We start from the raw sequence: 27,309 nt of genomic DNA, 5'->3' as shown, positions 1-27,309 counted from the left end.
GTGTCGCCAGGCTTGCGTGGGAGCCAGGGCAAGATGCCTGCCCTACCCTCATTTATTTTTATCCCTTTCGTTGCGAGTGGGAAGCAGTGCCAGGGAGTGGCTGTGGCTTCTGATTGGTTTGTTTGTCTCAGGGTTTTGCTTGAAGCCCAGAGGGATGAGCCTGTGCCACTCCGTTCCACTGGAAAGAGGTGTTGATTTTGCTGTGTCAAAAGAATGGACAAAAACATACAGTACTTGCCTGTATTCAGAACAAAACAAATCGGCCCCTTTTATGCTTACAGTCATTTCGCAAAAAATGAAGTAAGCATTATTATTCCTATAATTATAACCTGGCTGCAAATAAACCAGCCTATAAAGAGAACCCAGAATGTTTTCCATCACAGCACACGATGTACCTCAGGTTCTCCACATCCATGCCTAGACTTTACGTTCGTGCACTAAAAGGTTTCTTCCTCTTAAATCACCGCTCATGGGGGGATGAGCTCAGGCTCAGATGAGGAAATGCGTCTGTCTGAGTAGAAAGAGAGAGAGAGCCTGGCGTGAGATGTACAGCAGAGCCTCTCCCAGCTCTATCAATCAATACGTTTGACACTGAGTTCACATGGTTTAGCAAAGCCTTGTGAGAACTCTGGCTGCTGCATTCTGGACAAACTGTAGCTTGTTTATTAATGATGCAAGACAACCACCTAGTAATGCATTACAATATGCCAGTCTGGATGTCATGAATGTATAGACGAGCTTTTCTGCATCAAATAATGACAACATGTTTCTAAACTTAGCAATATATCTACGGTGGAAGTTCTAGAAGAGAGTTTTATATAAGGCATATCCATTAGAAGCTACTGTAAAAAAAAAAATATATATATATATATATATATATATATATATATATATATATATATATATATATATATATATATATAAAATATATATATATATATATATATATATATATATATATATATATATATATATATATATATATATATATATATATATATAATTTTATTTATTTTTTTTTTTTTATAAAAACACAATATCTGACTAAAAACTAGAATTTCTTAAACAGGTCAAAGAAGTTTTTTTTATAACGCTAATGCTTGTTGCAAAAGTTACAATGAGACAGCGAGTATCATTTCATATTAAGCTGCATATTACTTAGACATTTCAAAGACATTTCTTTCTCAAAAAATCGATAAATAAACTCCCATTGTAAAAGTTGGTGTCTCTCCTGAATTTATTCAGTGTGTGAATCATTCTCTATACCTTTTACTAGCTCATGAATAGTTACAATCAGGTGGTTTATAGCCCAGTGGCTTTGTTTATACAGTTTTTTTCTGCGTTAGTGCCTCTATCTTCTGCAAGCAACATTTTATTAAAAGTAAACAATGTGTGGGTTGGTAATATTCAACAGTCTTTTAGCCTGAAAAAAGAAGCCTGGACAATTGAAAAGAGAAACAGCATAGACAAGTGACCTATTTCTTATTATTCAACAAACAGACTTTAATTAGAGCGAGCTAAGTTTGGGCTGTAAAATGGTATTTAAATATCATTAGATTCAAAGTACCTTCCACCCCAAAAGCACAACAAACTGATTTTTCATGTCTTTTCTTTTCTTTTTTCTATGGAGGACCCACATTCTCTGAGTCTGTAGCTTTATCTGGCAGATGTCACCTACACTGTTTTTACATTTGGTTTTAGACGCTCTGTCACGTCTCGTCCATCTGAGACCACGGCAGGTTAACATGCACGCAGGCGCCTTTTCAAGGGCAGCAGATGTTCCCGTTTCTGTCATAATTGGCTCTCATGACGATTAGGCTCCCTCTGTAGTTCCTTTGAACAGGCTGATGGGTGGCCATAATTAAAGGAGAGGCCTATTAATTGGTGGCCTGCCAGACTCTGAGCCCATCGCTCCTGTTTATTAAGCTGTCTATGATTTCTCTGCATAATTGATTGTTTGTCCAATGACCTCCCTTGGACCATCTGATTCATACACAGGCTTTCTGGGTAATAGTTGGCACTTAGTTTCTCAAATTGTTTTTTTTTGGCCCTGCCCTGCCAAAATGGCTAATCGCACAAGATTTTTTTTTTATTTATTATTTTTTTTATTTCCTCTTTAGGTATATATTTAATATTCCTAACAATAAGAACATAAACATGTCTCTGTAGACTATGGATCAATGTAGCCTATGTAGACAGGCTATTTTGTTGCTAAAGCAAATTACCAGTTGTTTTTGTTGCAGCAGGGGATTAAATGACACAGAAAATGCCAACAAATCACAGAAAATAACGCGCTAACTCACAGCAGCATTGTCCAGCTGTAATTCAAACAGTGCTGTGGAAGATTTATTTCCATATGCTAATGATATGACAATGTAGTCAATGGAGATTGGGGTGTGTATTAATGCTGAGATTTAATCTGATTCTATTTTAATGGTGGAATATATTAGTGTATAGCAATATACTTTGACCAGGCATAACTTTAGGGCCCCCGAACAGGCAGAACATTATAACCACCTGCCTAATATTGTTTTGTCCACCATTTGCTGAACCATTATGCATTAACAGCATCAACTTCTACAGCAATTTAAGATACAGATGCTCGTCTTTTGGTCGCATGGGACAACCTTCGCTCCCCACGTGCATCAATGAGATTTGGCCGCTCATGACCCTGTTTATTGGTTCACCACTTTTCCTTTTTTGGACTACTTTTGATCCATACTGGCCACTGCAGACCGGAAACACCCCAAAAGGGCTGCAGTTTTGGAGATGCTCTGAACCAGTCAGCTAGCCATCTCAATTTGGCTCTTCTCAAACTCGCTCAAATCCTTACGCTTACCTATTTTTCCTGCTTCTAGCACATCAACTTTGAGGACAAAATGTTCACTTGCAGTTTAATATATCCCACCCAATAACAGATGTCATTATAAAGAGATGATCAGTGTTATTCACTCACCATTCATAATGTTATAATGTCATCATGTTATGCCTGATCGGTGTATACTATTTGTATATTTAACACGGGTATTGTCACAATGCAGCTTTAAGGAATTCTGGGTGTAGCTCTGGATCCCTGTTGAGGAACCAGTGGTGATAGTCTTTAGAAATTTCTTAAAATGATGAGGAAGGAAACAAGATTTGAGAAGGAACACATTCTTTACTGGCTCTAACAAGACAATAGGATTTTAGAGATAATATGATGAAATATTTCTATACGCAATGAATTCTTGCCATTGGTTATGTAGGTCCTATACAGATTGGTAATGTTTTTCCTTGTGACTGTTACATAATGTGTTTGAATACACAGAAATCCTGAGAGCTAGTCCTGTGAAACCTTCAAGATCCTGGAGCTTGTAACCAGAAAAGTACATAAACAGTATCTGTCTGGATCTTCCGGGCACACGGTGCGCACTTCCCGCCATCTTGCCGTTTTTCCCGAGCCACATATCTATCTATCTATCTATCTATCTATCTATCTATCTATCTATCTATCTATCTATCTATCTATCTATCTATCTATCTATCTATCTATCTCTCACTCTCTCTCTCTCTCTCTCTCTCTCTCTCTCTCTCTCTCTCTCTCTCTCTCTCTCTCTATATATATATATATATATATATATATATATATATATATATATATATATATATATATATATATATATATATATATACAGTACAGACCAAAAGTTTGGACACACCTTCTCATTCAAAGAGTTTTCTTTATTTTCATGACTATGAAAATTGTAGAGTCACACTGAAGGCATCAAAACTATGAATTAACACATGTGGAATTATATACATAACAAAAAGTGGCTACCTTTTGCTTTGATTACTGCTTTGCACACTCTTGGCATTCTCTTGATGAGCTTCTTGAATGCCAAGAGTGTGCAAAGCAGTAATCAAAGCAAAAGGTGGCTACTATGAAGAACCTAGAATATGACATATTTTCAGTTGTTTCACACTTTTTTGTTATGTATATAATTCCACATGTGTTAATTCATAGTTTTGATGCCTTTAGTGTGACTCTACAATTTTTATAGTCATGAAAATAAAGAAAACTCTTTGAATGAGAAGGTGTGTCCAAACCTTTGGTCTGTACTGTACATATATTTACTGGCTGAGATTATTCTTGCCACCCTGCCTGCTCTGGATCCTGATTCTGATCCTGGATCCTGAATTCTGATCCTGGATTCTGATCTTGACCCTGTTCTGCTTTGCTCTGCTCTGGTTTGAACTCTGGACTGTTTTTTTTTGTCTTTGGTTTTGTCTTCCCTGCATCACACTGTTTGACTGTGTTTCAGACCCTGGACTGTTTTTTTTTACTGTGTTTTTGCCTTGCCCCATTGCTCAGTGTGTCTTTATTAAAGCCTGTTTTCTCCTTAACCCTGTCCCATCCTGCATTTGGGTCCTCACTCATCCAGTCACACCCACGTTCTCTGACAGTATCAGGTTGTGGTCACGGTTACATCAACCAGGATGAATTTTTTAAAACAAAAAATTACAGGTGCTCCTATTGTACCCAGTGTTGCTCATATTGAGCTCAAACAGCATGGTGTTTAATCATACATAAAAGTAATTAGATACAATGTTTGTTGTTGTAGTGACGCAGCATGCAATGCTTACTGCAAAACCTACCAGAGCTATAAATTAGGCATGCAAACACAAAATCATTATTCAGAATGAACAATTGAGTATTGAGCTCACTTTCATTAATAAATGAAATTATATGTGCACTAAAGCAATACAGCACAAAAACAGGACCTCGTACTGAATCAGAATCAGAATTGCTTCTCAACTATGTAGCAGGAAAACGTTTCAGTGACATTTTCTGGTCTTTATGTCATGATAATTCCTATCCCTGTTTTTCTTTTTGTTTCCAAGTAGGGTTCAGATTTAAACAAATGAATGGATAAATAGATGATATATTGGTGTATTGATTGATAGATACATTAATATATAGATTGATTTATAGGGTGATAAATAGAAAGAAATATCAATAGCTAAATGAATTAACAGTTTAGACCACACCCTCTGTAAACCTTAATACGGACGAAAGTATTTACAGTACTAAATAGATACAGACACAATTGCAATTATTGTCAATCCATTACACACTTACTATTCAACATGCACTGGAAGCAAAACTGCTACATGAAATTATACATATAGTCTCCAATCACTACCATTCTTAAACTTTGTTTTTGTTTTTTTGTTGTTTTTTTTTAAAGAAAATGCTTGCTGTGGTGACTGAGCTCCTCAAAACATTGTCTATTCCCAGTGGCTAAGAGAGAGCAACACCTCTCTGCACCTTAATTAGAGGTTAATGGTGATCAATAAGTGGCAGACTCTAAAAAAAGCAGATATTGATTTACCCAAATGTCAAGATGAAATAGTCTTTCACTCCTTTTGCTGTTTATTGGAAGAATTAGCATGGGAGGAGATGGAGGATACATTTTTATAGCAGAAATCTTTGTAAGCCAAAGATCATCATTTACACAAATATATATTACATTTTACCATATTATAATAACACAATCAAAACAAATGGCATTGTACAATTCAACATTATTATTTTACCTGGTTGGACTGCAATGCAAGCATTTTCTTCATCCTTCTTCTGTTTTAGTCTTGAGCTCCACTGTAGGGTTGTATGAATGCATGTCAAGAAGTGCAGAATAAAATGAAGACTGATGTGGCTGCAAAATGCATTCACAATGTGTCTGAAATTATGTTTGCTCCTCATGCAAACTATGCCTGGATCCACATTCTGAATGTGCTCTGCATGAAGCTTGAATTGCTGTTTAAATGCTGATGTCATGGGAAGGGGCAACTTCAGAGCTGTTAGAAAGCGCAAGAGTAAGGAAATGCTAATTATGTGAGGAAAATAGCGCCTTGACTTTCTAAATAAAATTATCTTTTCTTAATAAAATAATCTTGAACAGGTGAACTGTAATAATTTAATGCAGAGATGCTGCATACAAAATAATTTTTGTGTAATTGTACAATTAAACCGTCATAAAAACTGGCTGAAAGTAATTACCCAAATACATCGAATGGAAAATGTAGCCGTACTTTCTAACCTTCTTTCCAACCTCTGTTTGTGCTGACTTTACACTTTGAGTCACATTCTCCATCAAATGCAAAGGCAGAGAAGAAGTCACTGAGTTTAAACTGTTTGTTTAAGCTTGTACATCAATGCATAACACGCAACGTTTTTTCCCCAGCATGTGACTTAATTATGCTTGAAAAGAAGAAAAATGCATTTAGGCAGGCCATCAGTCTTTTTATCCAGTATGTGAAATATGCTTTCAGTGGGGTTTAAGCCAGGTGAAACTCTGGATGCTTTAACATTCCACATTTTGATGATAAACGGTCTTCAGTGTCCTGCTGTTTCTTGTGATCACTTTGGAACATGTTCACCTCTATGTCATCTATGTCAAAATTCAACAGCTATACATGCATTCAGACACCAGCACAATTATAAATCTCTGTATAGTATAAAGCCAAACTATCATCTGTGTAATTGTTTATATTATTATATAGTCATCTGTTTAAGAAGATTTTGTTAGCTGTTTTCTGCATGGGCTCACAGTAGCCAGCTGTCCAGTTATTCAAACCATCTAAATAAATGTATTCTTATGAATTAAAATGGCTTTACATTTGCCATGTTTAAAAAAAAACAAAAAAACACACACACAATAGAAATCCTCACAGGAATGTTAGTGGTTTCCACTACTTATACTATCAGCGGTTAATCATTAACATTTTTGCTATTTCCAGGATGTAGTTTTTTTGTGAACATCATTAAGTCCTCATCATCAAAACAAATAAACCATCAGGATGCTTAATGCCAGTAAAACCCCAATAATCACTGACCCAGTAGAACACCTGTAGGAACTTGCTGTTCACATTTTGGTATCTATTGGACACAATTAGAGACAATTAGGACATCATCAAATCATTATCATCAAAACAAAGAAATCCTCTCTAATAGTTTTCAGTAGATACCAACAAAGGTATCCATTAGACATAACATTCCAATAAATAGCAACTAATTACCAGTAGAGACCCACAGGGAACATTACAATTTCCATTAAAACCATTACACAGTTCATGTGGGTTTCTATTGTGTTGTTGTTGTTTTTTTTTTTTTATCTGCACTTATGCACTTTAATCTTATCCAGTATTAATATTATTTAAAATATCCATTGTGTAGGATTAAAGGAGACAACAATGGGAAAAGGCTATGTGAGAGTTCATTAATTCCATTTGAATACATGCATTTTGAATGAACATTCCTGAGCTGATCAAAGTTTGTAATACGGATATGAAAATGACCCAGTTTTCAAGACATTCATGAGCACAAAATTGCCAGTGTCAAGGAAAAACTTTAATCATGTTTAATGGCGATTCTCATTTCTTTCAAGAGCAGCTGTTTAACTTAATAAGGATCATGCACATGAAACTTGAATTAATTAAAACAAGGAAACATTACAATTGAATTATATTCCTTATTTTCACAGACAGAATGTGAATCATTTTGAAATGATTTTTAAGCGATTTCTTGGTCGTTTTGCTTCTTGATAGTGCCACAAGCATAAAAATACTCATCTGATATGTGTTTAATGCATCAATACTTTTAATGCTTAAAACAGAGCTTTAGATTGTTAATGAAACAGCTAGGGGTGTAATGGTATAGCTTGTGTCATATTTTTTCAAAAAGTTTGATATGTCTATGTATCAGCTTGCCTAATAAAGTAAGTAATCATATTTAAAAATCGGCTTATGTTACATGTGTAAAATAAACATGTAAACAACTTCCTCAAGCCCACACTCCTTCCTCTGAAAATAATTCCTTTCTCCCAAATTAGGAAAGGCTAAGGTTATTTTAAACCACCTTAGCCTATTCTGATTTGTGAGAAAGGTATGATGTTCTTCAAAGGAAGAAGTGTAGGCTTGGTCAAGTTGTTATAAGGTCACTCTTCTTCTAAACATGCTGTTGTTCATAAGCTAATGTGCTAGCATGCTGACATACTAGCTCATTAAACACAGCAATGACTGCAGTCAGCAGCAAACTATAAATATATAGTTTAAAGGAGTTTGGGACCAAAATGTTAAAGTATGCTGTACACCTGACAACACATTTGCACTAACGCCACAGACATGTCCATGTTTATGTACCATTTTGTGTTACTAAAACGAGACAAAACATGAAGCAAGACATTCAACAAGCAGGTACCCAAGCACAGTAAACTATGTTGTGCGTTCAGGCAGCCTGTACCTTTTGTTTGCTGATGTAATGCTCACTTTTTTGCTAATGCAGCTATTTAAAACCGCTTTCACATGGTACACTTTGAAAAAGTCATGATTTGTTCATGGTAAATGTGATCTATGTCACTGGTTGCCACAGACTGTTGATGTTGTTGGTTGTTTTTAAAATTTTTTCCTTTAGAAAAATGTTTGTTTTTAGCTCCATTTTACAACATTGTTCTATCTAAAATCATGAGTTTTACCAAGAATTGTAATTTCTGGGCTCATGTGATATTTCCTAAATACAGACCCATTCCCATGCTGTGTCTTCTTGAGTCACCATGAGGTCTATTAAAATGGTGTGGTTTTATGGCACTCGAGACAACGGCACAATTTTCCGCCTGGGGTGGGTGTTAATTCATGTCTTTTAATGTAACGTCTGTTAGTTTAGAGTCTGCTTTATGGTCCTGACCCCTTGCACAGGTGTTTGCTAAGGCTGTAAAAGGAAGCTATCTATCTCGGGCTCAGAAACATTGATTTTCAGTGGCCTTCACTCTCTCAGGGAAATGGCTTTCTCCTATCTGGGTCACACTTCTAGATACTATCACACTTTCTGTTCCATTTTTCTAGGGTAACAAATGGCATAGCTGGTCATTTAGCCAGCCTCTAATTGGATTCAGGGCTCTCAGAGTTCCATCTCAGACATACTGTGCAAATGGGACATGCACTGCTTGGATGGGTTTGTGTGTGCATTATGGTGGGGGTCTATGTGTGGTCTGAGACCACAAATTCACGCTGCCTCTGTAGCAATACAGAACCAAGCCTGGATCCACTACGACTAAAATGTTTTTTACTTTCGAACAGCAGAAAAGTAGGTTACAGCTCTTAGACATCTAGAAAAGTCAGCAGATAATCATACTCATGACAGCAAACCAGGATCCCTTGTTGGCGTGGTTTAATTCTTGGCACACATCCACTCTTTTATAATGGCATCAAATAAACTGAAGTTCATTAGATGAGCCATTGGAGATCTGATTGAATAATGCTGGAGAGCTAAAACAAAAGAAAGAGTTCTTTATAGCTAGAGTTATGCTTGCTTTTATCTAGGACGTACACTAATACAATATGGCTACCACACATATCCATTTCCGAAGGGTGTAAGTGAATACAACTACTTTATTCTGATCCATGCATTAAGATACAGTAATGCACCATATACAGTAATGCATGCAGATACAGAAAACGAACGACTCGTGAAAGTTTGTGAGGAGGGTTGCGGCAAAATACCAACCCCAACTACAACTTAAAAAATCTAGAAAAATGCATTCAGTTTACATCTAAATACAAAAATCGATAAAAAAAAAAAAGAGGTACTTAATACAAGAGGTACCGATACAAATGCATATGTTACCATTGCATTACACTCCAAGTAACCACATGCATCATTTAGTACATGTTCATGGTGCAACACATGCAAATGAGAGGGGCAGCGTATGGAGCACCAGTGGATGAGCGAAATTTCCCCACTGTGGGACGAATAAAGGTATATTTTATTTTAAAACAATCTACCATGGCAAAACAGGTAAAATTGCTTTATATACACTATTTAGCTGCAAATTTATAATCACTTTCATACACGCTTGTTGAACGTCTCATTCCAGGTTTAGTCCCGCATTGCTATTATCATACTTTTAAGTCTATTGAGAAGGCTTTATGCTAGATTTTGGAGCATGGCTGTAGGGATTTGCACTAATTCAGCTGCAAAAGCATAACTGAGATCAATGTTTGGTGAGGTGGCCTAGGCTGCAGTTAACATTTATCCCAAAAGCGTTCGGTGGGATTGAAGCCACTCGGTTGCTTCTACATCAACCCTGGTGTATTGAAGTTCTAGTGAATAGACAATGTAATGCTATAGCATGCAAATATGTTCTAGACAAATACAGTGAGGAAAATAAGTATTTGAACACCCTGCTATTTTGCAAGTTCTCCCACTTAGAAATCATGGAGGGGTCTGAAATTGTCATCGTAGGTGCATGTCCACTGTGAGAGACATAATCTAAAAAAAAAAAAATCCAGAAATCACAATGTATGATTTTTTTAACTATTTATTTGTATGATACAGCTGCAAATAAGTATTTGAACACCTGAGAAAGTCATTGTTAATATTTGGTACAGTAGCCTTTGTTTGCAATTACAGAGGTCAAACGTTTCCTGTAGTTTTTCATCAGGTTTGCACACACTGCAGGAGGGATTTTGGCCCACTCCTCCACACAGATCTTCTCTAGATCAGTCAGGTTTCTGGCCTGTCGCTGAGAAACACGGAGTTTGAGATCCCTCCAAAGATTCTCTATTGGGTTTAGGTCTGGAGACTGGCTAGGCCACGCCAGAACCTTGATATGCTTCTTACAGAGCCACTCCTTGGTTATCCTGGCTGTGTGCTTCGGGTCATTGTCATGTTGGAAGACCCAGCCTCGACCCATCTTCAATGCTCTAACTGAGGGAAGGAGGTTGTTCCCCAAAATCTCCCAATACATGGCCCCGGTCATCCTCTCCTTAATACAGTGCAGTCGCCCTGTCCCATGTGCAGAAAAACACCCCTAAAGCATGATGATACCACCCCCATGCTTCACAGTAGGGATGGTGTTCTTGGGATAGTACTCATCATTCTTCTTCCTCCAAACACATTTAGTGGAATTATGACCCAAAAGTTCTATTTTGGTCTCATCTGACCACATGACTTTCTCCCATGACTCCTCTGGATCATCCAAATGGTCATTGGCAAACTTAAGACATGCCTGGACATGTGCTGGTTTAAGCAGGGGAACCTTCTGTGCCATGCATGATTTCAAACCATGACGTCTTAGTGTATTACCAACAGTAACCTTGGCAACGGTGGTCCCAGCTCTTTTCAGTTCATTGACCAGCTCCTCCCGTGTAGTTCTGGGCTGATTTCTCGCCCTTGTTAGGATCATTGAGACCACACGAAGTGAGATCTTGCATGGAGCCCCAGTCCGAGGGAGATTGACAGTCATGTTTAGCTTCTTCCATTTTCTAATAATTGCTCCAACAGTGGACCTTTTTTCACCAAGCTGCTTGGCAATTTCCCCCTGGCCTTTTCCAGCCTTGTGGAGGTGTACAATTTTGTCTCTAGTGTCTTTGGACAGCTCTTTGGTCTTGGTCATGTTAGTAATTGGATTCTTACTGATTGTATGGGGTGGACAGGTGTCTTTATGCAGCTAACGACCTCAAACAGGTGCATCTAATTTAGGCTAATAAATGTAGTGGAGGTGGACATTTTAAAGGCAGACTAACAGGTCTTTGAGGGTCAGAATTCTAGCTTATAGACAGGTGTTCAAATACTTATTTGCAGCTGTATCATACAAATAAATAGTTTAAAAATCATATATTGTGATTTCTGGATTTTTTTTTTTAGATTATGTCTCTCACAGTGGACATGCACCTACGATGACAATTTCAGACCCCTTCATGATTTCTAAGTGGAAGAACTTGCAAAATAGCAGGGTGTTCAAATATTTATTTTCCTCACTGTATGTGCTTCCTGCTTTGTTGCAACAGTTAGGAAAAAAAACATATGAATGTGACAGTCAGGCGTCCCAAAACTTTTCGCCATACTGTGCATGTTGAAGTTGGAACTACTCTGATGTTTCTGATACATACTGCCTTAGCCTCCACAACTCATACCATCTTCACTATTTTTATCTAGTGTGCAACATCAGAGGAGGAGATTATAGTAGGTTTATTGGTGCTGGAAGGATTGATTTAGCACACGCCTGTATTCTAATTTCTCTAGATTTTTAATCCTTAAGGTGTATAAAAGGTATATTTTGCTGCATGTCACAGTAAATTCAGCCTATAAATAGCAACTAAGTCTAAGAACCTATAAAAGAATATTTGAAAAGATACTACACATCATTATTTTTTTTTCCACATTTATATAGTGTATTTGAATTTACAGAGTTTTGATAGACAACCTTATCCTTAGCACTTAGTATATCATTATGTTTGCTGGTACAAATATTGCCTAAAATAATATAAAGCTAAAACTTTGTTAGTCAGGAGTTAATACAGTTATCAAAACGTTTTTATATGTTGTTTCATGTAGCCCCCAGTTTTAACTGTATGAGATTATTAACAATCTTTTACTCTACTAACAAGCCAATATGACTGCATACTTTGTAGAAATAAGAATTTCCTGTTAAGCTACACTCACCATCTTGCTACATTCTCATCCCTTGTCCTACAAGTGACAACCTGTGGTTTCCTGTTTGATGCACACCCTAGAGCCATGAAAGCGATGAAACAGAGTAGGTTTGAGGAATTAGGCATTCTTGTGGAGAGCTTGCAAGTACTTCCTGCCACCAGCTGCCACTTTAAGATTGAACCCTTTCTGGGGCTCAGTGACAGAATCACAACATGTAAGATGAAGAGGTAGAGACTTTTCATCACTTCTACATGGCCCATGCTCTCCAGTGAGCCACATCCTCTGCCTTGATGGCCTTAACCATGGCCGCAGGAAGTGGGGGTGCTGCAGCACCCCCTATTGGCGAGAGAGAGATTTTTTAAAAATGTAGGCCTATTAAAAATATTTTGCACAATTTATAAATTCCTTATGAATATTTTAGGAAATGATTTTGACACACGTAGGCTATTAAGTGTATTTTGGATTTTAATTTAATTATATTGATTTTTCAAGTTTATTTGTAAAGCGCGTTTCACACGCGCGGGTGATTTTAGTTTGGCTTTCTCTGGCAGCGCGCAAACATAGCCTAAATGCCTTGCCCTTGTGGAAGATAAAATTAGCTCTTCGTACCTTTTACAACAACATGAAGATATCAGAAAAATAGAGATCGGTGGTCTCTTTCCTGCTCGTGTTCCACATCCCTCTCAAAGCGCAGAGCGGTAGGCTATAACGCGTCTTTGTGTGGAAATATAAAACTGTTTATTTATTTTTTTTGTTTGTTTGTTTTTTTTTTTTTAATGGATTCAACTTTATTATATTATGTAAGTTACCAGTATTTACTGATATTTATTTCAATGCTTTACAGGCTTTAGTGTGTTGTTTCTTTGGGTTTTTTTATTTTATTATTATTTCAAAACAACCCCCCAACCACGCAACACCGCCGGTATTTGGTCCACTACCACCGTGGTGGTAAAAAAAAAAAAAGTGCCATCGTCACAGCCCTATGTTATTTTTTAAAATGTATTTTAAATAGGCCCAACGGCTCATAGGTTTTTTGTCCAAAAAAATAAATAAATAAATAAATTCACAGCACCCCGTGTTCAAAATTACTTCCAGCGGCCCTGGCCTTAACTGCTGACTGGAGAGCCTGTTGAAATAATGGCTCTTTAATTGTTTCTCAAGGCCTTTTTTCAACCCTTCCGGTCCAGTGTGAACCCGCTTCACAGTCTAAGGAATAAAAGGTATAATGTGAGCTAAGTGCTGCAGAAGAAAGAAAACAGGGATGGCACAGAGTGATCAAGAAACGGTAACCGTCTCCATGGATACATCTGAGACATCCTCTGTGTTCTGCGTTGCACAGTTTTCTGTGCCATAGAGAGTGTCTTTCATTTCTTTTCTGGAATAAAGTCAAATAAAAACATGTTTAACCTTCTACTCGCTTACCCAGAGTCAGTTGACCCTCCTTTTACAAACGTACACAGGTATTGATAAATAAGAACATGTTCATTAGCATAATCTTGAATTAGTGTGCTAAATGAGATCCCAACAGATAGAGGTACAAAAAGAGGGCCCAAATGAAGATAATTAGTCAGACTGATAAGTGCTCTGTGGATAATCTTTTTTAATTAACAGTACTGTGGGTTCATTTTAAGGTGATATACACAGCTGACTGACATTGTTGTTATAAGCACTCTGCTCACAATTTGGCTTGAGGAACAAAAAATTTAAGACAGGACAGAAGGTGGAAATATTACAGTGTTTCAGTATTTCAATCATTTATTAACTAGCACTATAGTCAAGCGAGAGCCCCAATCTATAGCTTGCACAAAATATAATTAACTAGACTGGAAAATAGTAGCTTATGTAATTAAACCCCTAAGTATGATGATCTAGTTAGCTAGCTAAGTACACTCATAAATCTGGAAATGAGCGAGTAGTTAATTTTTCACTGATTTTGGCTATGAGCTTTGGTTTATCTATTCATTTTTTTTAAATCCAAATTTATACTCAACATACAATTAGCTACATTTGTATGTATTTTGTTTAGTTTAGTTACTGTTTCTACAGTATATCACTGTATCTTATAGAAATCAGTCACTAAAAAGTTTGTCTGACATCCTTACAAACAAAATCTATCAAGCTTTTTTTTTTTTTAAATGCAGTTACTTGAAGCCATAATGTTTAAGTTCATGTTTATTTCTACGGCGCTTTTTACAACAGACGTCTCAAATCAGCTTTTTCAGAACTTAAGAATTAAAGTGAATTATGTGTTATTTATCTCTAATGAGCAGGCTTGGGTGTACTGTGGCAAGGAAAAAATTCCTTTAGATGGTATGAGGAAGAAACTTTCAGAGGAACCAGACTCAAAAGGGGAACCATCCTCATTTGGGTGATATCAAGAGTGTGATTATAAATCCTAAAACAATACAAAACACCGGAGAGCGACAAATACCATGAGCACCAGAGTGTGTGATTATGAGTAATGTCCTTTCTATAGTCTTATATAGCCAGTTGACATTGTGGAACTAGGAACAAATGAGCAGCTTATAAAAATAACTCAACATCTGAGATATTTATAGATCCAACACCAACTCCTCCATGCCAGAGCCTTTAAACATTCAAAAAAGTCCAATTTCAAAACTCTTCATGCAGTGGGATCCAAATGACGCTTGTACATCTCTACATGGGTCAGCATCTACTCTTTGAAGTTCAGATTTTTCAACTCAAGGATACAACTAATGTTTCGATAATGTTGATGTGTGCAGTTTAGCAGGTGATGGAATTCAGAAATAAATAACACTAGTTTTACATTATGCTACTCTGCACTACCATTGCATCATGCTGCTGTATGTGGTTTGGGGATGCCTTATCATCACACTCATATATGACACCATTTGGAAGCATAGAATTATATCGAAAGGCTTTGTATGCTGTAGAATTATAATCTCCTTTCAACGGGACTAAAAGGCTTAGTATAAATCTGTTCTAGCATTTCAGTGCCCCTGTGTGCAACAGCAGAATTTGCCATTGATTTATGTGGAGTTCATGTGGTCTGAAATTATTTAAAAAATGCTTTAAACCATTGAGTCTCTTTTTTATTAAAAAATAAGTAGATAGAAGAGAACAAACACAATTTAAAATAAATTATATTCTTATTTATTTATTTGTTTCATATTACAGAAACGATTATGCCATAATGACAAGGATAAAAAACCTGGCACAAGTGTGAAATAGGCATATAATTCTTCAGATTTTTTTTCTCTTCACACTCTGCTATTTTTAAGGCAACCAGCTACAGCATCAGATAGAGGTGGAGTAGCACAACAATCTCTATAGATATTTTCTAGCCAAAATTGCTTGTGTTTCAGTTCACAACCACAGACCCCTTATATGGCAGCTTCATGGCCAAAACGGTATTTTCCTGTTCTTTTGCTTTTAACCATTTTTTACCAATGGACACCTTTATTGTAATCAAGGAACATTAAACAGGGATCAGAATGGTTACTACACTTAATAACTAAATATCTAAATATACTTGAATGAAATATTTTGCCTGTATTTAATAAGAATAAACCTCAAGAATCATAGTACACACATAACATTTGTTCATTAACTAAATTGGGCTCAGAAAACTATTTAGTAATAATCATATGATGAAAATGTGTCAACTGATGAATTGTGAATGGATGATGGATAGTCCAGTTACTGTCAAGACAACAAAACCATTCGTACTCTTTGAACCATTCGATGGTCAAATTTTACTATCTAATTGATATCTAAAATAAACAGGATTAATGTTTTACAGTGAAGATTATTAAAAATTATTCTTTCATTGAGAAAGAAAGAATCATATCCCAAGTCACAAATGCAGTGTAGCTTAGAGAGTGTTGTTTGATGAAGAAAGAACCGTCTCAAGAGAATTTTAACAAGCTGCTTTTCAGTCTCGGTGGAGTTCTAACAAATGACACATTTCAGTGAGACGGGTTGTACATGAACTCTGTTACCTCGAATGTGAAGGAAGCGGAGGAAATAATGGAAATGCTGGCACCTGCCGAGGATTTTAATGCCCCTTGTGTTGAGAGAGGGAACTGCATTTAAAAGTTCTGTGGGCTTCACTAGTGGATCGTGATTGACTTTGTTTCAATCAGGTCTTGAATAAACAGTGTGGCATTTATGCTAAAGTAAAATTATATACAAAATATCTTCTAGCTGAAGCATAAAGGAAAAATAATGGCCTACGGATAATATTTCATAACATTTACTGCTCCGACTCCTACAACATGGTTTGTGTTTACTGATTTTCCTAGAATTACTTAAGTCCTCCCCATTATGTTCTCTCCTAGATTTCATTATCCATTATAAAGCACTGTTCTGCTAATGGCTAAGCTTAGAGGGAGGCTGAAACACGGTCCTGCATTTGAACAATCTATCAGAGGAAATGTTGCCTGCCGAATTGGGCCATCCCTCTTCTGTCCAGCATGGGTGATTAACTGAAAAAAATGTCATGTGCCCTCCTAATTCAGAAAATGACACAGTATTAAATATTTAACAGGACTAAAATTAGACGCCTGCTGCTCTACCATCCATTAGATGCGCAGTATGAGTTCTTTGTGTCTCCAGACTCCATGAAGACGACCCTAAGAGAGAAGGCTGGGAAGGCGACATTGTCAGGACAATTCATTGTCATGAAGCATGAATGTCCCACCTGCCTCTGAAGGATTTTATGTTCAGTTGGGTTTTATTACTCAGCGTAACTCAAATATCTTTTTTTTCTGTTGTTATTATTTCTTTTGAACAAGTGAGTGTGGATGAAAGATCACCCTGGGCTTCATGTTCAGAACACAGAAAGTTGCTCATATTTATAGTAAGTGATCCTTAAGGAATCTCTTAATGCTATCCTGTCCCCTTACTCTCATCATCCTTCGCTTGACTGCTCTTCTGGTAAGCCATTATCTCCCCACTGTGAGCACCACACCCTGAGAAAGCGCACACACACACATACACACACATACACGCACACACTCACTCACTCATTTCACCTAAGATCAATAGTCATGCTCTGTTTGAAAGAGCAGCACGGCACGGCTAAAATCATACTTCTGTGTTTACTCAAAAGCTTTAGATGAACCCCGCTTCAAGCGCTTATGCTGTGGAACAGAGACGGATCTGTGTGTCTTAGGACACATTAGCATTTAAATGACTTGTGACCTGCAGCTGCGTGGCATCGCTAACTCACTGTGAAGTCCATTTCTCGTTAGCAGGAAAAAATACAGCTCTCAGCCCGTAGCTCTGAACAAAGCTCTAAACAAACTCTACCTCTGTCTGTGTAAATGTGTGTGTTTGTGTTTGTTTTTGGTGTTTACTGATTCCAGGCAGATCCATAGGACAGAAATGAAGTGGTAGGAAATATGTACATTAGCCATATTTAATAAATTATGTGCTGTTCTGAGACATTATGTGACAGGTTTATTTTACATTTCTCTTAACATTTCAGTTCATCTTTAGGGACATTCAGGTCTCAGATTAAGTGACTTGGGCCCAGAGAAATAAATAACTCTTAACATTGTGTATATATATATATATATATATATATATATATATATATATATATATATATATATATATATATATATATATATACACACAGTGGAACCCGGTTATGTCGATGTCCTAGGGGGTCGCCAAAAAGCATCGAGGTAACCGATGATCGAGATAAACGAAAATCAAAATGGCGGCAGTATATTAACGTGCTTGAAATTTCTTTATGCACATGATGTGCGTTAATAAATAAGAATGTGCATGCACGTGTTTTTGGAGTTTTTTTTTACACAACACCGTTGCCGCGATTTGTTTGATGAAGGCATGCTATAAAAATACATACAGTACATGTTTGTTAATTGTTAGGAATCCACCTGCCACGCCCCCTTCGGCGTGTCAGGTGTTTTCTCGGCTGCTTTCTCTGAAGCTCCCGGCTTTAATCGCGCACATCTGGTGCTCGTTTATCATCATCACCAGCTCCTATTTAAACTTCCACACTCTCACTGTCCGTTATTGTTGGTATATGTTGGTTCACGGCGGTCGTTGTTATCGTTCATGTGTATCCCGGTACGTGTCTTCCCACCGGCACTCTCTCAACGTCCGTCTTCCACTTCAAAAACGTCGACTTAATAGGGTTGTCGAGTTAACCGAGGGCGAGATAAGTGGGTTTCACTGTGTGTGTATATATATATATATATATATATATATATATATATATATATATATACAGTGTTGTGCTCGTTACTAAAAAATAGTAACTAGTTACAGTTACTCGTTACTTCATTCAAAAAGTAACTCCGTTACTTTGTTGATTATTTACACCAAAAAGTAATGCGTTACTGTTAAAAGTAACTTTTAAGTTACTTTTTTAAAGAACCTTCTTTAATGTTCCCATTATTGCCCTTTTATGCGTTATGATCTATACAAACACAAAACTGACTTAAACACAAAGTCATTTTTAAACACTATTTTATTGAAGTCAGACCAGCACAAACTGAATATATCACAAGGATTTCTGAAATAAATAACAAAACAAGCTAAATAATATATTCACAATTAAAAACTAAAGTGGCTTCTGCTGTTGTGTTGAGCTCTTAAAAATGTTCCTTTCACAGCTGAAGTATGAACACTATCCACATTGTAGAACACCGGGTTAGCTTCTAGCTACTAGCTTTTAGCTCCTCAGACATGGAGGTCCTGGAGCAGCTTCAACAGATTGGAGTTGCTGTTTATCGCAGTAGATACGAGCTTCGAACCTGAAAGACACAGCTTACATTTGACTTAAAAGTTTTTGTCTTTATACTAAACTAAAGTGAAATAATTAGCATATTTCCACTTTGAGAAACTTGTCTTGCTCCCGACTCGCCATTACTACTGCACAGACCTGAATAAACAGAGACACGCCCACAGTGCGTCTTCTTCGTGTTTACAGTGGTTCATCCACGAATCCTACAATGCGACGCTGCTGTAAGCAGGTTAGACTGTAGTCTACACTTCAGCCCAAATTAATTCATTTAAAAAAGTAACGGGTAACGCACCATACGGTAACGGTGACGAAGTTACTTTATTTTTAAAAGTAACGCGTTACAGTATTAGTTACTGTAAAAAGTAACGCGTACTGCCCAACACTGTGTGTATGTATGTATGTGTATATATATATATATATATATATATATATATATATATATATATATATATATATATATATATATATATATATATATATATATATATATATAGTACAGCCCAAAAGTTTGGACACACCTTCTCATTCAAAGAGTTTTCTTTATTTTCATGACTATGAAAATTGTAGATTCACTCTGAAGGCATCAAAACTATGAATTAACACATGTGGAATTATATACATAACAAAAAATTGTGAAACAACTGAAAATATGTCATATTGTAGGTTCTTCAATGTAGCCACCTTTTGCTTAGATTACTGCTTTGCACACTCTTGGCATTCTCTTGATGCCTACTTTGAAGAACCTACAATATGACATATTTTCAGTTCACTTTTTTGTTATGAATATAATTCCATATATAATTCCACATGTGTTAATTCATAGTTTTGATGCCTTCAGTGTGACTCTACAATTTTCATAGTCATGAAAATAAAGAAAATCTCTTTGAATGAGCGGGTATGTCCAAACCTTTGGTCTGTACTGTGTGTGTGTGTGTGTGTGTGTGTGTGTGTGTGTGTGTGTGTGTGTGTGTGTGTGTGTGTGTGTGTGTGTGTATATATATATATATATATATATATATATATATATATATATATATATATATATATATATATATATATATATATACAGTGAGGAAAATAAGTATTTGAACACCCTGCTATTTTGCAAGTTCTCCCACTTAGAAATCATGGAGGGGTCTGAAATTTTCATCGTAGGTGCATGTCCACTGTGAGAGACATAATCGAAAAAAAAAAATCCAGAAATCACAATATATGATTTTTAAACTATTTATTTGTATGATACAGCTGCAAATAAGTATTTGAACACCGGTCTATCAGCTAGAATTCTGACCCTCAAAGACCTGTTAGTCCGCCTTTAAAATGTCCACCTCCACTACATTTATTATCCTAAATTAGATTCACCTGTTTGAGGTCGTTAGCTGCATAAAGACACCTGTCCACCCCATACAATCAGTAAGAATCCAACTACTAACATGGCCAAGACCAAAGAGCTGTCCAAAGACACTAGAGACAAAATTGTACACCTCCACAAGGCTGGAAAGGGCTACGGGAAAATTGCCAAGCAGCTTGGTGAAAAAAGGTCCACTGTTAGAGCAATAATTAGAAAATGGAAGAAGCTAAACATGACTGTCAATCTCCCTCGGACTGGGGCTCTATGCAATATCTCACCTCGTAGGGTCTCAATGATCCTAAGGAAGGTGAGAAATCAGCCCAGAACTACACAGGAGGAGCTGGTCAATGACCTGAAAAGAGCTGGGACCACTGTTTCCTAGGTTACTGTTGGTAATACACTAAGACGTCATGGTTTGAAATCATGCATGGCACGGAAGGTTCCCCTGCTTAAACCAGCATATGTCCAGGCACGTCTTAAGTTTGCCAATGACCATTTGGATGATCCGGAGGAGTCATGGGAGAAAGTCATGTGGTCAGATGAGACCAAAATAGAACTTTTGGGTCAGAATTCAACTAAACGTGTTTGGAGGAAGAAGAATGATGAGTACCTTCCCAAGAACACCATCCCTACTGTGAAGCATGGGGGTGGTAGCATCATGCTTTAGGGGTGTTTTTTTGCACATGGGACAGGGCGACTGCACTGTATTAAGGAGAGGATGACCGGGGCGACGTATTGCGAGATTTTGGGGAACAACCTCCTTCCCTCAGTTAGAGCATTGAAGATGGGTCGAGGCTGAGTCTTCCAACATGACAATGACTCAAAGCACACAGCCAGGATAACCAAGGAGTGGCTCTGTAAGAAGCATATCAAGGTTCTGGCGTGGTCTAGCCAGTCTCCAGACCTAAACCTAATAGAGAATCTTTGGAGGGAGCTCAAACTCCGTGTTTCTTAGCAACAGGCCAGAAACCTGACTGATCTAGAGAAGATCTGTGTGGAGGAGTGGGCCAAAATCCCTCCTGCAGTGTGTGCAAACCTGGTGAAAAACTACAGGAAACGTTTGACCTCTGTAATTGCAAACAAAGGCTACTGTATCAATATTAACATTGACTTTCTCAGGTGTTCAAATACTTATTTGCAGCTGTATCATACAAATAAATAGTTTAAAAATCATTTATTGTGATTTCGGGATTTATTTTTTTAGATTATGTCTCTCACAGTGGACATGCACCTACGATGACAATTTCAGACTCCTCCATGATTTCTAAGTGGGAGAACTTGCAAAATAGCAGGGTGTTCAAATACTTATTTTCCTCACTGTATATATATATATATATATATATATATATATATATATATATATATATATAATACCAGCATATGTATTGATTAGAGTTCTAATCAGAGGCTAGGTCACAGGAAGATAAAAAAAAATATTCAAAAGTTAAATGCTGTTCATCTCCTTATCCAGACCAACTGATAAAAAATATATATATTACGAATATTATTTTTTGTGCCTTTATTCATATATGAGTATAACATAAATTGATTTATACTGAAAAAAATTTACAGTATCCAAAAATCCCTGTGTATTTTATTGTAACAAACTGATTAAATCATTTTCTTTCCTCTGTGTTAATTCGACTTGATTGTTATTTCTGCCTTTGCAAAATAATGATGTTGCATTGGTCATCATTATAATTACAGAATGCTTCTTGGAATCACTGTCAGTCCTCTGGTCAGCCTGGCAATCATTAATTAGGTCCCTTGGCAGTAGTGTGATTTATGACGCTCTGTACCACTCTGCCATCGAATCAATTCAGTCGTTATGCTCAGCCGTCCCAGAAAGCCTCTGAGCCTGTCTGCTTCTGAATGCCTGCCATTTTAACTCATCTCCCCTCTTTGTTCTCTTGCAGTTGGAAAGACATCTCTGATCACAAGGTTCATGTATGACAGCTTCGACAACACATATCAGGTAGGAAGCTTTATTCCGCCGTCATCCTGTCAGCCGTTTCGGTTCATCTTCCTTCATTACAAACCCACAGTGCCGAGTCAAAAAACTGTCATACTCGAAATATTCAACACAGAAGTCACTCATGTAGGGGGTCGGCTGAAGTGACAAGCGATTACAGAGCCAAGAAACAGACTGAAGCCATCTCCTGCCTTTACAAAGTTTATGAATTTTGAATGAGTCTCTGAAGAACAGTTCACCCTTTTGTACATTATTTACAAGTTGTGGCTCTATATAAAAAGTACATTATGGTTATCTAATGAGACTAGGCAGTATTACAACATAATATTGATTTTGATGTCAAAATTTATTGTCCCAATACACTTGTACTTTTATAAGTAATAACTGACTGTGTTCCTGAGAGTAGGAGACTAAATACCAGGCATAACATTATGACATTATAACATAATGACGTGATGTGAATAACACAAATTATCTCTTCATCATGGCACCTGTTAGTGGGTGGATATAAAATGTTTTATATTACACAGCAAGTGAACATTTTGTCCTCAAAGTTGATGTGTTAGAAGCAGAAAAAATGGGCAAGCGGCGTAAAGATTTGATCGAGTTTGACAAGGGGCAAATTGTGATGGCCAGACGACTGGGTTAGAGCATCTCCTACTCTGCAATGTTTGGGATCTATCAAAAGTAGTACAAGGAAGGAACAGTGAGTGGTGAACCGGCGACAGGGTCATGGGCGGCCAAGGCTCATTGTTGCACTTGGGGAGCAAAGGCTTGCCGGATCCAACAGACAAGCTACTGTAACTCACAATGCTGGAGAAGTTTATGCTTGACGGGTTTTGGCAGCAGAAGAGGATCCAACACAATATTAGACATGTGGCATGTTATAACAGCTTGTACATTTCGGATTTTGGATTTCAGAATGTGGCTATGGGAAGTTTCCCATTCAGTAACCAGAATAGTGAGAGATATTTGGGTAAGTTGGCCTACACTCATAAGGTCTTTCAGCTCTCCCCAAATGTGTTCACATGATTGTGATGATCAGGTGTCTATGTGTCTGTGACATTTTTCTGACCATATGGTGTATCGTGTAGTCGAGGGAAATAAACATTTTGCCCAAAACTTCACCATTTTCACCATTTTTGGCAGTTTTAAAACACAGAGACTCTCAATTTAATTCAGTTTTATTTGTACAGTGTTTTTAACATTAGCCATATTCAGAAAGCAGCTTTACAGAAACCTTGATATAAAATTTTCCTTCAAATTTTCCCTAATGTGCAATCCAGAGTCAAAGTGAATGAAAAAACAGACTCAAAATAGAAAAGTTATAAATCATTTCTCTTCTATAACTGTGTAATGCCAAGCAATGTTGTGTTTAAAAGAATTTGAGCCTGAGCATGGCATCTGATAGGCTTTCACAGAGTACCACACATATAATTACATGACCAACTGAATATCTTTGATATGTTGCCACTTGATATTCATGTGGTGTGTTCAGCTTTAGAAGGGATTGTTTTTTACTGTTGGGTAGAAGGAAGAAAGTGTTGTTTTAAATCTCTTGGGAAAAATTCAGTCAATGTGAAGTACATATTTTCTAATGAGACCTGCAAGGAACCTTCACAGAGAAAAGGATGAAGCTTTGATAGCTTATCTGGGATACATGTACTAGGTGTGTGTGTGTGTGTGTGTGTGTGTGTGTGTGTGTGTGTGTGTGTGTGTGTGTGTGTGTGTGTGTGTGTGTGTGTGTGTGTGTGTGTGTGTGTGTGTGTGTGAGTGAGAATGGAGGGTAAAAGAAGCTTCAAACATGCCAGTTCAAAGAGACATCCCAGAATCCTGCACAGCTTTATAGCATTTTGAAGCTCATTTATCCAGCTACACCCTTCTCCTTTTATTGCTCTTTCTTTTTCATCTTCACTTCAGCGTTTTTTTTTCTCTCCCCTATCCTCTATCCACCTCCTCCCTCTATTTTTCTGACTTTTTCTTTATTCTCTTTCTTGTACTTATTTTGCATTTTTCCCTGCTCTCCCCTTATTTCTTTCCTTTTATTCTGAAGACAGTTTTCCAAACCAGAATAATGCATGAATAGGAGTTTCAGAAAAGTGCTGATGTCAAGCTGAATCAGAAGGAATATACTGTACAAGAGCCATGAAATTATTAACATTCTCTCTTTGTCCTAGATGTGTTGTGCACGTGGCACAAAAATAAAACCCGAATTTCATCAGCCCATACTTATGCTGTCAATCTATACTATTACATCCCATCACACACACACACACACACACACACACACACACACACACCCACACCCACACACACACACACACACACACACACACACACACACACACACACACACACACACACTCCCCACTCAGTGTGCTGCTTGCTTGCCCCTGAAGCTGAGGATGGGCTTGTGTGTCATGACCTAAGCGGATCCTTTCAGACACACTGCAGTAATAAAGCACCATGCTGTAATAAGATTACACGAGCGCTTTGTGAGTTGATCACTGCTCTAGCGCTCACTGTCTGAGGGATGATGGGACGTGCTCTTACACAGTCTGCATTCTTAATTCAATATACCACACAGTGTTTATCCCACAGGAGTAAAGCTATCCTGTCCTTAATGGTTGTTATTAATACTATTAGTACAATCTACTGTACTGCTATATAAACTGGTGTGTTTGTGTTACTGTTATTGCTTAAAGCTACACTACAACAAAAATGGTATATTCATCTTACTATTGCTCGTACTGCAACATGGAATCTCTAAATATATCAGTATCACAATAATATTCACATAGCCCAACATTTTATCCTTTATCTTGATATTTCAGAAGTCCCTTTTATTTAATCAATATGCAGGTAAACTACTATGTGAAAACAGGGACTGTACTACAACTAGGGAGGATGAAGGCTACCACATGCTACACATCTGCAGCACTAGATCAATCATTGCATCTTTTTGTGCATCTGCTGAACAGAAGAGCACAACACACCCAGAGGACATTGCTTCCACATAACTCCAGCACCCATGATTGGCTGGTATTGCTTTGATTTAAATGACCAAGTGGAAGACTCCCTTATCCAGAGTTATCTCGTTTATACAAGTGAGCAGTTAAGAGTTAAGTGCCTTGCTCAAGGGGCCAATCAGTAGCAGCTTGGTGGGACTGAGATTTAAACATTCAAATGTCCAATTCCAATGTCTTAACTATTTTCCATTCTCTTATTAACCCAGAGAGGACATTCTTTAATTTCTTGGATTGGATTCTCAGATATGTATTTATGTATAAATTATATATATATATATATATATATATATATATATATATATATATATATATATATATATATGGTTCTTTAAACCATAGTGACCCTAAATAAGATAAAGCACTAAGGATGAGCAACGTAATCATGTCACCCACTGCCTCTAAAGCACCCAGTATCCTGTCATTATAATGAAAGTGGCTTTTATTTGTCTTGTAATCTACTAAAATCAGGGGAGTGAAAACCACCCACTTTGCTTTTTATTTGGTCCTGTGGGATTCCACTTTACTTCCGATACAAGTTGCATAATGCGGCCAGGTGTTACATCTGATTAAATGAAAAATTCTGACATCTTTCTGATAGCTGTGAGTAGGGGGAGATTTTTGTATAGAGCGCACATCTATCTGTGGTTGGATTGGTATAGACTGAGAAAACTTAATTTTAATGTTGAAATTTATTATTATAATAAATTTAATATATATTTTAGTAATAATATATTATAGAATTCTGTAATGCCACTGCCTTGATACGCAATAAATTGTAATTATTGTAGACAGGAAGATATTCTGTTCATATTGCCTGTTATTTTATAAGGTTCCCATTCTTGAAATGGAATTCAGGTTTTATAGTCTTTTGGAGTTTATAGCTTATGAGGGAACACTGAACAGATGGGGATGTGATGTTTTTCTGGAAATAAAATTCATATATTTAACTAAAAACTACCCAAGCTTTCACAAGACTATAACTTTTTAATGTACTGCCAAATAATAGCATAAATATCGACCTTAAAATGTCCTGGTGTAATCCTATTTGTCAGATTGTAATTCATTTTGATCTGTGATATGAGACCCAATTCATTTGCATATGAGAGATTTGTCAGATTTAAATGGTGATTTAGAGCATATCCTTTCGTTTCCATTTTATTTTTATCACTGTGCTTAAATGTAGGATTCTGATATAAACCAATAATATTTAAATAATTGTTTTAAATGTGAGATTCTGATATAAAAACCATTGGCATTTTTTATTATGTCTGGTTTGAGGTTTGAGTGTGTGTGTGTGTTTTTGTCTGTATGTGTGTTTTAAACAGGACCTTTTTCTAAGGCCTGGAGTTATGATGCGAGTGTGTACCCTGCTGCTCGGCTTTGTGAGGCGTAACACTTTGGTAGCTCTTAGCGAGCCCTTCTCTCTCTCTGCCCGGCCTCCAGAGACTGCTGGCTGTTAATTAGTGAGCAGTGAACAGGAGTGGCTGTATTAAACATGTGCTGCTTTTTCTTTCACTCAACTGTCATTCTGAAAAATGGCATTGACACAGGCTTTATTGCTTTACCTCTCTCGATGAGCTATGGGAATATGAAGTCTTTTTCACATTGTCCCTCTGCTTCAGACATCTGTTCCTGGCGTAATTTAAAAACAATAGGCTAAAAAAAACCTGTAAAATGAAATGAGTAGCGAATATAAAGCGGGAAAGATGTGGGGAGGTGAGA

The 27,309-nt window shown here is 37.0% G+C and overlaps 1 protein-coding gene across 3 annotated transcripts in view; it reads left to right on the top strand.

The window, feature by feature from the left end:
* rab6ba (RAB6B, member RAS oncogene family a) overlaps window positions 1-27,309 on the top strand; it is a 94,372-nt gene that overhangs the window by 24,557 nt on the left and 42,506 nt on the right. For all 3 annotated transcript variants that reach the window (XR_014538062.1, XR_014538063.1, XM_083570066.1), the window contains exon 2: window positions 22,503-22,561. Coding sequence is in view for 1 of the 3 variants with exons in the window: in XM_083570066.1 (XP_083426192.1) it covers window positions 22,503-22,561 (59 nt within the window). In the remaining 2 variants the exon portion in view is untranslated. The remainder of the gene's footprint in view (window positions 1-22,502; window positions 22,562-27,309) is intronic.

The sequence above is a fragment of the Silurus aristotelis genome (genome assembly GCF_946808225.1).
Source record: "Silurus aristotelis genome assembly, chromosome: 2".
Lineage (NCBI taxonomy): Eukaryota > Metazoa > Chordata > Actinopteri > Siluriformes > Siluridae > Silurus > Silurus aristotelis.
This window is presented reverse-complemented; position numbering and strand designations above follow the sequence as displayed.